Below are 12662 nucleotides of genomic sequence, written 5' to 3' on the forward strand. Positions count from 1 at the left end.
TACTGCTGATGTGGGTAGGAAGGGAGAAGGGGTCATGAAAAGGGAGTACAGGGAATTAGGGAGACAGCTGAGAAAGAGGAAAGCAAAGGTAGTAATCTCAGGATTACTGCCTGTGCCACGGGAAGGTGAGGGCAGGAATGGAGTGAGGTGGAGGATGAATGTGTGGCTGAGGGACTGGTGCAGGGGGCAGGGATTCAGGTTCCTGGACCATTGGGACCTCTTTAGGGGCAGGGGTGATCTGTATACAAAAAACGGGTGGAACTTGAATCACACGGGGACCAATATCCTGGCCGGTAGGTTGGCTAAGGCTACTGGGGAGAATTTAAACTAGATAAGTTGGGGGGAGGGGAGCTAGAAGAGTTGACTAGGATCAAGGAACTAATTGATGGGGGGGGAGGATGCAGGGGTAAGGGGAATTACAAAATTAATGGTAGAGGAGAGGGTGCAAGTGAATGAAGGCGGTAATTTAGATAAGGGAGGAGAGGGAGAGGGTGTTCGCGACTCATCAAAGCGGGTCCAGATAAAAGCTGGAATAAGGACACTTTGCCTGAATGCACGAAGCATTCGGAACAAGGTAAATGAGTTGATGGTGCAAATCAGCACAAGTGGGTACGATCTGGTGGCCATTACAGAAACGTGGCTGAAAGGTGACCAGGACTGGGAGATGAATATCCAGGGGTATCAGGCGTTTAGGAAGAATAGACAGGAAGGAAAAGGTGGTGGGGTCGCGCTATTAATAAGAGATAATATCAGGGTAGTACTGAGGGATGACATAGGCTCTGAGGAACAAAACGTGGAATCATTATGGGTAGAGATGAGGAATAGTAGAGGGAGAAAGACACTAGTAGGTGTGGTATATAGGCCCCCAAATAATAATGTTGAGGTAGGGAGGGCTATAAACAAGCAGATAAGGGATGCGTGTAAAAACGGAACGGCAATAGTCATGGGTGACTTCAACATGCACATTGACTGGCAGACTCAAGTCGGTAAGGGTGGAATGGAGGAAGAGTTCTTAGAATGCTGTCGGGATAGTTTCCTTGAACAGCATGTTACGGAACCGACGAGGGAACGAGCTATTTTGGATCTGGTATTGTGTAACGAGGTAGGTAGAATTAAGGATCTTATTGTGAAGGACCCTCTTGGGTCTAGTGACCACAATATGGTCGAATTTCTGATTCGGATGGAAGAGGAGAAAGTTTGGTCCCAAACCAGTGTCCTCTGTTTGAACAGAGGGAAATATGATAGGATGAGGGATGAATTGGCTAAGGTAGACTGGGAGAGCAGGCTGGCAGGTAGGATAGCTGAGGAACAGTGGAGGATTTTTAAGGAGATCCTTTTCAGTTCTCAGCAAAAATATATTCCAGCAAAAAACAAGGATTGTAAGAAAAGGGAGAACCAGCCGTGGATAACGAAGGAAATAAAGGAGAGTATTAAAATAAAAACAGCTGCGTACAGAGTGGCCAAAAATAGTGGAGAAACAAGTGATTGGGAAAAATTTAAGAAACAACAGAGAGACTAAGAAAGCGATAAAGAAAGGAAGGATAGACTATGAAGCTAGGCTAGCAATTAATATAAAAAATGATAGTAAAAGTTTTTATAAATATATAAAAAGGAATAGAGTGGCTAGAGTGAATGTTGGACCCTTGGAGGATGAGAGGGGGGAGTTAATAGTGGGAAATGAGGATATGGCTGAGTCTTTAAATAAGTTTTTTGTGTCGGTCTTCACGGTGGAGGACACAAATAGTTTGCCAAATATTAACGATAGAGGGTTGGCAGCAGGAGAAATACTTAATACAATTAATGTTACCAGAGAGGCAGTGCTGGGTAGACTAATGGGACTGAAGGTGGACAAGTCCCCGGGTCCGGATGGAATGCATCCCAGGGTATTGAAAGAAATGTCAGAGGTAATAGTGGATGCGTTAGTGATTATTTATCAAAACTCATTGCATTCTGGGGTAGTGCCGGTTGATTGGAAAACGGCTAATGTTACGCCGCTGTTTAAAAAAGGAAGGAGACAAAAGGCGGGTAACTATAGGCCGGTCAGCTTAACGTCTGTAGTAGGGAAAATGCTGGAATCCATTATTAAAGAGGAGATAGCAGGGCATCTGGATAGAAATGGTTCGATCAATCAGACGCAGCATGGATTCATGAGGGGAAAGTCGTGCTTGACGAACATGTTGGATTTTTATGAAGATGTGACTAGGGCGGTTGATGGAGGAGAACCGGTGGATGCGGTGTTTTTGGATTTCCAAAAGGCGTTTGATAAGGTGCCCCATAAAAGGCTGCTGAAGAAGATTAGGGCACACGGAGTTGGGGGTAGTGTGTTAAAGTGGATTGGGGACTGGCTATCCGACAGGAAGCAAAGAGTCGGAATAAATGGGTGTTTTTCCGGTTGGAGGAAGGTAACTAGTGGCGTGCCGCAGGGATCGGTACTCGGGCCGCAACTATTTACCATTTATATTGATGATCTGGAGGAGGGGACGGAGTGTAGGGTAACGAAGTTTGCAGACGACACAAAGATAAGTGGAAAAGTGAATCGTGTGGAGGAAGGAGAAGATCTGCAGAGAGATTTGGACAGGCTGAGTGAGTGGGCGAGGATATGGCAAATGGAGTATAACGTTGAGAAATGCGAGGTTATACACTTTGGAGGAAATAATAACAAATGGGATTACTATCTCAATGGAAACAAATTAAAACATGCTGCCGTGCAAAGGGACCTGGGGGTCCTTGTGCATGAGACGCAAAAGCCCAGTCTGCAGGTACAACAGGTGATCAAGAAGGCAAATGGGATGTTGGCCTATATCGCGAAGGGGATAGAATATAAAAGCAGGGATGTCTTGATGCACCTGTACAGGGCATTGGTGAGGCCGCAGCTGGAATACTGGAATCCTTATATGAGGAAGGATATATTGGCATTGGAGGGAGTGCAGAGAAGGTTCACCAGGTTGATACCGGAGATGAGGGGTTTGGATTATGAGGAGAGGCTGAGGAGATTGGGTTTGTACTCGTTGGAGTTTAGAAGGATGAGGGGGGATCTTATGGAGACTTATAAGATAATGCGGGGGCTGGATAAGGTGGAGGCGGAGAGATTCTTTCCACTTAGTAAGGAAGATAAAACTAGAGGACACAGCCTCAAAATAAAGGGGGGTCGGTTTAAGACAGAGTTGAGGAGGAACTTCTTCTCCCAGAGGGTGGTGAATCTCTGGAATTCTCTGCCCACTGAGGTGGTGGTGGCTACCTCGCTGAATATGTTTAAAGCGCGGATGGATGGATTCCTGATCGGTAAGGGAATTAAGGGTTATGGGGATCAGGCGGGTAAGTGGTACTGATCCACGTCAGATCAGCCATGATCTTATTGAATGGCGGGGCAGGCTCGAGGGGCTAGATGGCCTACTCCTGCTCCTATTTCTTATGTTCTTATGTTCTTATGAATTGGTGAGGAATATGACTTTCCTGAATGCAACAGGGAGTAGGGTTGGGAATGGAATTGGATGATTAAAGTGGCTTATCTATGGTGGATATGATGGAAGTAATGGGGCTTTGCCTGTGAAATGGCATGATCAAGTGAGTGGTATGATTATGGTTTGGGCAATTTAAATGGAGGATGTGATTAAGGGAGGATCAGGGCAGTGGAGAGCAAGCCATGATGAATTGATATGGAGTTTGAAATGGAGGAAGAGAAGTTCCTCAGTACAGAGGCTGAGGGAGGAAGCGGTGAAAGATATCTCGGTGAGAAAAGTCCGATGCTGCTATGGTAGGTCGTTTTTTTTCTATTCATTAGCGGGACATGAGCATCATTGGCTGGCCAGCCTTTATTGCCCATCCCTAGTTGTCCTTGTTCAGAGGGTAGTTGAGAGCCACATTGTGTGACTCGAGTCACATGTAGGCCAGACCAGGTAAGGATGGCAGATTTCCTTCTCTAAAGGACATTGTGAGCTAAAGTAGAGAACAAAGAGGTGGAACAAGGTAAAATCCTCAACAGAGGAGTAGGGGGGCAGAACAACGTGAGATTTGGTGATAAGAGTACACTGCCACTGTAATTACGGGTTGCGGGGGGAGGGGGGGGAAGGGTGGCAAGTGGAGGAAGATGTAGCTAAGTGGGGTGGGTAGCTTTGTTTAAGCATGGAATGTATCATCACCCTTCAGCCAGGTTTCTGCCATGACCCTGATAAAATCATCCACTACAAGTTAATTGGCCTTAGTTACAAGTGAACAGACTAGAAGAAGAGCGAGTATGAGAACTGCTTGGCTGGCCCAGTCCACAGGGTCAGTAGTGGAAGGCTCAAGTGGGCAAGGAGATTGGTCAGATTAGTTTACCACAAGCATTCTGCTAATCTTGTACCTTTAACTACCCTGAATTTAAGGGATGCTTCCTGGTTTTTTTAATGATTTATTATCTTATGGCCTGTGAACTTGCAAGGAAATGAGCAAAAATAGTCATAATAGTCTTCATAATTTGTTCAAAAGCTTTTGCAACTGGGCCCTTATGATGTGCTTCCTACAGCTTGACCCAGCTCGGTGTCCAGTGAATATTTTGAATGTGCCATCACAGTTGCTTCAACTGATTCATCAAATAAAAATCATTGATGTATGATATTCTAGTCGTGCCATCTGGTTTTGCATATTTTCAATGCTTTCATTATATCAATGCAGTTTTTAAAAAAAGACATTAAAAATTTCTTTCTTTCAGCCTACTTGTGCAAGCCCGAAGATAATATTTACAGCATCGACTTTACACGGTTTAAAATTCGCGACATGGAAACTGGGACTGTTTTGTTTGAGATTGCCAAGCCACCAGCTTCAGGTACGTTGCCACTTGGGAGAAGACTCCTGCTCTCTAATCGGTGGAAAGGTTTTGGGTGGCTTTCATGCACATAACCCATTAATATGGTTTAGCACACAAAATAAAAGCAAAATGTTGTGGATGCTGGAAATCTGAAATAAAACAGAAAGCTGTCTGGCAGCATCTGTGGAAAGAAAGAGTTAACGTCTGTATGACTCGACTGAAGAGCTGTGATGATTTTAACACGGCTGACTTTGGTCAGTGGTTCAATGGTTTTAATTGGTCTTTGATAAACCTGTTTTGAAAGCACTGCTTGTTCTGTCTCTGTTCTTTCGCTCTCTCTTAACGTATTTAATTCTAACTTTTGTTATAAATTTGTAAGGCTTTTATTTATTTTCCGCTGTTTTCTTGGGCCCATTAGTCCAGGGTTTCCCAAACATTTTCCCCACTGCGATCCCATTTTGAGGCTTGAAAATTGCTGAGACCCCCCCCCCCCCCCCCGAGTGTGAGCCAGATGGATGGCGGATAGAGCTTTTGAGGGGGAGGGGGTGGAGTCCATGACCCCAGATTTTCATCTCGTAACCCCATTGGGGCTATGACCAACAGTTTGGGAAGCCTTGCACTAGTCGATGCTATTACATTTGACTGTTGTATTCTGAAGTTTAAATGCCATAATGAAGCAATTATTTTCAGTTGTAGTCTGTGACGAGTGTCTTTATTTTCCATTTTAAGATCAAAACTTTATTTGTCAAAATGTGTCGTATTCGCAAAAACTGAAGGTGTAACTTACTACAGTTGAATATACAGATATTTTGTGGAAGCTATAAAATGATAACTGGTTTAAAATATCCAGGTCCAATTGAGATGCAGCTGTAGATTAGCAAATTACACGCCTAATGCTTTGTAATCCTAGCCTAAGCCAAGTGACTGTTTTGCTACTGGGCTTTTCAATTTACCTGAAATATTATATATATTTGATATGCATAATGTAGACATTAGAAATAAAGTGGCTCACCATTAATGCATCAAATTATAATGAGTTAATTATTGGGCTAGTTGTGTTAATTATAATGGTTTGATTTTTGAGGCCTTATACAGTTACTATGGCTTGAGAGTAATTATAATAGACTATTTGGAAACTCTTGCAAACTGGTGCCGTACTGGAAACCACCCCCCCCCCCCCCCTCCCCGCAGGTACTGGAAGGTACATTGAAGAATTATAAAGTGTTAAATTTAATTTTCTCCTGCAGAGGTGGAAGAAGACGATGATGAGAATGGGGAGATGGATTCCAGTTCTGGGCGATTTGTTCGTTATCAGTTCACTCCAGCCTTCTTGAGACTAAGAACAGTTGGTGCAACGTGAGTTGTGAACTTTATTATTTTTAGCAACGTTAAAATTGAATTGTGACTTTCTCTTGAGACTTTCAATATGTTGTTGGAACAGTTTGCACCTTAATACCATTAGTGACTGAAGTGACCCCAGCAACACTTGGAGATTATGTTCCATATTGATTCACTTCTCCTGACAGCTGTCTTGGCAGTCAGTACAATTAGATGGACAATGCAATAATTATTGCTGTTTCACAGCTTTGTCACATACAGTTCCCCTGGAAATCTGCAGACCTCTGACCCTCAACCCTCATGATTTTTGGGTCGAATATGTTCTATTTCAACTCTATTCTCTCTCTTCTTTCGCCCCCTATACACACACATGCACACGTGTGGTATCGTCAGGTGGACCAGTATACATTTAAATCTCCCAATTTTTCATAATGCTGGGGATATAATCAGGTGCTAAGTCAGTACCGTGGAGTCTTCATTGCTTTCATTCTGCTGAACCTAAGGGTTGTCATTTTGTGCTGGTTCTTGATTTGTTTTTACCAAAAAGATTGCACCTCTTTAGTTCAGTTACAATAAGGCACCATATACCATAAATATATTGGACTTAAAATTCCTGGGCAGAACTAGAGCACAAATCAAATCCCAAATCAAAAATAAATTGTGTATAATAAATCAAGCTCTGCAGTCCTGCCACATCCAGCCATGAATGGTGGTGGACAATTCCAATGTTTCACTGGGGGAGGAGACTCCACAAATATCTCCATCTTCACTGATGGGAGAACATAGCACGTCAGTGCAAAAGATAAGGTTGAAGAATTTACAGCAGTCTTCAGCTAGAAGTGCTGAGTGGATGATCCATCTCTGCTTCCTCTGGAGGTCTGCAGCATCATTGATGTAAGCTTTCGGCCAATTTGATTCACTCCACGAGATATCAAGAAACTGCTGAAGGCAGTGGATACTGCAAAGGCTATGGGCCTTACAATTTTGCAGCAATAGTACTAAAGACTAGTGCTCTCGAACTTGCCGTTCCTCGAGCCAAGCTGTTCAGGTACATCTACAACATTGGCATTTACCCAGCAATGTTGAAAATTGCACAGGTATGTCCTGCATGCACAAGGCATGCCAATTACTCCCCCATCAGTCAACTGTTGATTAGCAGTAAAGGGATGGAAGGGATTATCAAACGGCACTTACTCAGCAATGACCTGCTCACAGATGCTCAGTTTGGATTCTGTCAGGACCACCCACTCAGCTCCTGACTTCATTATACCCTTGGTTCAAACATGGACAAAAGAGCTGAACTCCAGAGGTGATGGTGACTGCCCTTGACGTCAAGGCTGCATTTGACCGAGTGTGGAATCCAGAAGCCAGAGTAAAATTGCAGTCAATTGGAATTGGAGGGAAAACTCACATAGGAAAATGATTGTGATTGTTGGAAGTCATTCATCTCAGCACCAGGACATCATTTCAGGAATTCCTCCGGGTAGTGTCCTTGGCCAAACCATCTTCAGCTACTTAATCAATAACCTTCCTTCCACCATGGGGTCAAAAGTGGGGATGTTTGCTGAACAATGTTCAGCGCCGTTAACAACTTCTTGGATACTGAAGCAGTCTATGTCCAGATGCAGCAAGATCTGAAAAATATCCAGCTTTGGGGTGACAAGTAACACTTGCGCCACACAAGTACCAGGCAATGACCATCTCCAACAAGAGGGAATCTAACCATAACTCATTGACATTCAATGGTATCATCAATGCTGAATCCCTCACTGTCAACATAGAATCCCAACAATGCAGAAGAGGCCATTCAGCCCATCATATCTGTACCGACTCTAGAATAATTTACCCAGGCCTTCTCCCCTGCCCTATCCCTGTAACCCCATATTACCATGGCTAATCCATCTAATCTATACATCATGGGATACTAAGGGGCAATTTAGAATTCCTGATCCACCTAACCTGAGCATCTTGGACTGTGGGGAGAAACTAGAGCACCCAGAGGAAACCCAGGCGCGTACGGGGAGAACACGCAGAGTCCGCACAGACAGTGACCCAAGCTGGGAACTGAACCCAGGTCCCTGGCACTGAGGCAGCAGTGCTAACCACTGTGCCAATCTTCTAACACTCAGCTCATATCCATGACAATGCGGCCTACTTTGGGAATAGAACTTAGAGTCTCTAATTTATATATCTAATGGAATATACATTCCTCTTCCCAAAAATTGCTAGTTTCACCAAGAGAATTCCTTGATTCTGAACTGCCTCTAGCTTTTCATCTGGGAACTGCACAAAGAAATTAAATATTTATTTAGTCAATTATTTATTTAGTCTGACTCCATTATAAGCCCAGAGGTGAGCCTTCATTGGTCCAAGTTCTTTTCACTCCCAACTCTGTCCTGCTAGATAAACATAGGTTACCTTTGAAATGTTTGATTTTCATTCACTTTAAGATTGTTTACAAGGTTCTTAATCATGTTTTTTCCATGTGTCTTGCATTTAACACTGGAATCTTCAATTTGGCTAGTCAAATGCTCTTTCCTAGCATAGAAAAGCCAAGAACTAGGGGACATAGATTTAAGGTGTGTGGGGAAAGGTTTTTAGAGGAGATGTGCGAGGCAAGTTTTTCTACACACAGGGTGGTGAATGTCTGGAATGCGCTGCCTGGGGAGGTGGTGGGAGCAGGTACGATAGCAGCATTTGAGGAGCAACTAGACAAATACATGAATAGGATGGGAATGGAAGGATACGGACTCCCTAAGTGCAAAGGGTGTTAATTTAGGCAGGCATCATGATTGGCGCAGGCTTGAAGGCCCTGTTCCTGTGCTGTACTCTTCTTTGTTCTTTGTATTCCTAAAAGTTGTGGTTCTAAAATACTTGAGTCATAGAATTAGATGTTCACAACAATAGACTGAATTCTAGCTAGAGGGAATGGGTACTTATTGTGCTTGTCCCTTTCTCTCCTTTATGTATTTGAAAGAAGAGGGACTGAATTTTGTTTTTCTTGTGGCTAACCCAATAGGTGCCTTCATGAAGCAAATATACCACCAGATTGGTGGTGTGAACCTAGAACAATTGATTGCTGTTAGAATATGTAGGAGAAGTGCAATCTACAACTGGAATTGGTCTCCCCAACACAGCAATAAAGGATTTGGGCCATGCTCATGACTGGAAGCCTCATTCTGCTGTTTTCCCTGCAATGGGGTGATGCTTAAGGAACATTGTCCTTTGTGCATTTAATTTACTTAGACAATTAGAAAAGTGTGGTTCTTCATTGCCGAGTAATACTGCCGGACAGTAGTAAATCTAATTTATTGTGCGCCCGATGGTCTTGCTGATTAATCCTAGAAACCAAAGAACTTTTGTTCTCAAATAACAAAATATATGTTTGTGTATTGAATACTATGTATAAACCTGCAGGATAAAGCTGCTCTCATCACTTTCCGGCAGAATATCAGTAAATGTACAAGTTGTTTTCTAGTTTGGGTAAAACCTTTGGCTTAACAATGCGAATAACACTTGATTTATTTGAGCATGCATAAATATAAATAAAATCTGAAATTTTTTAAAAAGATGTTAAGTGAGCCATTGCAATCACTGTTCCCCTCCTCCATAGCTGTTGTCATCCCCTGCTCAGGTCTCCCCGACATTTACTTCTGCTTGCACTGCCACCCCCCCTCCCCTACTCATGGAGCCCATGCCCTCCTCTCAAGTTGGCCACTTGCTCTCTTTCCCCCTGCCCCCATTGCCTGTCAACCATTTGAAGGAGGGAATGATGCAAGAATGTGGAGAGAGCAGAGCAGCGAGCTTGCTTTTAGATTTTTGTAACAAATAGCTGCCTCCCTTTGAGCTGTAAAACCTCTGATTAAACACCTCTCACTTTCCGAAAACCTCAGGTTTCATTTGAGAGCAATGAACTTCAGGGGGAAAGAACAACTTTCTATATTGCTATCATAGCTCTTGGGGCTAAAGGGATCAAGGGATATGGGGAGAGGGAGGGGGGGGCGGCGGGGGGGAAGGTGGGATCAGGCTATTTGATCAGCCATGATCAAAATGAATGGCAGAGCAGACTCCAAGAGCCGAATGGCCTACTCCTGCTTCTATTTTCTAAGTTGAGGAACACGTTATAGATGAAAAACAAGTAGGTTGTATTGCTTTTTAAAATTTTATGCAGGATGTATTTATCAACTCCATTGTAAGGCCTTTTCCTGACTATTTAAAAAAAATGTAAGCCTGCCAAGATGACTAAAATGTTTGTGCTTTTTTAATCTAATCTTTGTGTTCTACATAACAATGGTCCTTCTGTGTACGTGGATAAATGTTGCAAGTGAAGTCCTCTCTGTATCTGGAGGTGACAGATTTATGGAATCATTAACGAGTCATATGTAGCCTATTGTGCTGATTAGAAATCAGTGTTCTTTGAGCTGTTGATGTAAATTTAGTTTTCCTGACTCTCTCAATTAAACATTTGAACAATTTCATCTAAAACATTGTTTTAAAGAAGCAAATGCTTTTGGCTGCAGAGTATATTTTCATATCCCTTCATGGACTAAATTCCTCGGGATGAAAATACCTTCCAGGATGTTTCAACAACGATTTAGCAGCATTAACATAGCAAACCGTGCCAACACGTTTCCGGTTCAATAGAAAATTGGACACCAAGCCCAGGAAGGAAATATTAGGCAGAGTGACAAAAACCTTGTTTGAAGCAGGAGGAATTATGGAGGATTTTGAAAAAGGATAACAAGGTGGAGACGTTCATAGAGGGAATTTGAGAGCACGGAGCCCAGGGGGCTGCTGCCGCACCTACCATTGGTGGGGCAAAGAGAGGAGCCATGCACAAGAGAGTATAGGTTGGAATGTTCGGAAGAGTGGCTTACAAGACTGAATAAGATCAGAAAAATGGGGAGGGGCAAATCCACGGAAAATCTTTAAAATTTGCATCCTTGTTTTTTTTTAAAGTTGGGCTCCTGATCTGCCAATACTTCAGTGCTGATCAGTAGAGATATTGAATGAGTATTACTTGGAGATATCGGTGGCAAATTTCTAAATGAGGTGAAATTTATGGATTGTGGAGAATGGGAGACTGATTAGTTGAATAGATTCAACTGTAGATGAGCTAAGATGGGCCTTGCTGCCCAAGCTCTCACTCGCATCCTCTCCACCCATTCTTTTGCTTGCCGCCGCCTCCCCTGTTCCATTCACTTGCCTTCTCACTTCTCCCCCACTTGAACACTATTTTCCTCCCCCGCCCCCATTTGAACACGATCCCCCCCCAGTGTTTGCAATAGAGAAAATATAGGATCAGAAGCTCATCAGCACATGGAGGCTGTCAGCAGTCTGGTTTAGACTGAGCATGATTGGAAAGATGAAATCGGTGTCAATTCTAAGGAATTTGTGCTGGGGGGAGGGGGGGGGTGGGGTGCGGTGGACAAAGATGGCCACTTTTGTCTTCCCAATGTTACACCGAAGCAAATTGTGGCCCATTCAATACAACATGTTAGTCAAGTCATCTGACAACAGAGGCATTGGAAGTTGCGAGGTGGTATTGATGTATATTTGGAGGCTGACTCCATATTGTGACTGGTTGATTTGGGAGGTGATAAATGGTTTCAAGGGCTTTGAACACCAAGAAGTTACAGTTTGCATAGATACAAGTCAAGATTGTATATTTTGAGGTGTTTGCAGGTGTTGAAAAGGTGGATGATCATACCGGAGGAAAAAGGGTTATTTGCAATGTCAGGTAGCAAAAAGGTCAGCTTAATGGGAAAGGAGTCGAGGCAACAGGAGGAGGCAGCTCCACAAATATCCCCATCCACAATGATGGAGCAAAATTGGAGTCCATAGTAAACGGGGAGAAAAGCCCTCTGCTGGTTGGAATCGTACCTAGCAGAAAGGAAAAGGTTTGTGGTGGATCGAGGTCAATCATCTCGGTACCGCCTGGAAATTCCCCTCCAAGTCACTCACCATCCTGATTTGAAACTATATCACCACTTTTTCACTGTCTCTGGGTCAAAATCCAGGAACTCCCTCCCTAATAGCACTGGATATGTCTACAGGTTAGAGACTGAGGCAGCTCACCACCACCACCTCAAGGGCAACTAGGGATGGGCAATAAATGTTAGCCTAGCCAATGACACCCACATCCTGTAAATACATTTTTAAAAAGGTGACATCATAGTCATTATGGCAGATAAGAGAAGTTAAGTGAGATGCATGTTCAGTACTCGGGCGGGGGGGACGTCTGGGAAGGTGGTTTGGCTGAAGTGAGCAAGGACAAGGAAAAATATCACAGGTAGCTGAATTGATAATAAGTGACAAATCCATGAGCTTCACTTGGAAAAGGCAAGAAAGAATTTAGCATGTCCAATGCACCTAACCAGCATGTCTTTTGGACTGTGGAAGGAAACAGGAACACCTGGAGGAAACCCACGCAGACACGAGAGAAGGTGCAGACTCTACAGTGTCACCTGAGGTGGGATTTGAACGTGGGTCCCTGGCGCTGAGATAGCAGTGCTAATCACTGCCATCATGCTGCCCA

The 12662-nt window shown here is 43.5% G+C and overlaps 1 protein-coding gene across 1 annotated transcript in view; it reads left to right on the top strand.

Moving 5' to 3' along the window:
- unc119b (unc-119 lipid binding chaperone B) overlaps positions 1-12662 on the top strand; it is a 69140-nt gene that overhangs the window by 43217 nt on the left and 13261 nt on the right. Inside the window, exons 2-3 of the mRNA XM_078226959.1 lie at positions 4691-4804; positions 6034-6142. Coding sequence (XP_078083085.1) covers positions 4691-4804; positions 6034-6142 — 223 coding nt within the window. The remainder of the gene's footprint in view (positions 1-4690; positions 4805-6033; positions 6143-12662) is intronic.

This window comes from Mustelus asterias, chromosome 13 (genome assembly GCF_964213995.1).
Source record: "Mustelus asterias chromosome 13, sMusAst1.hap1.1, whole genome shotgun sequence".
In the NCBI taxonomy this organism is placed as follows: Eukaryota; Metazoa; Chordata; class Chondrichthyes; order Carcharhiniformes; family Triakidae; genus Mustelus; species Mustelus asterias.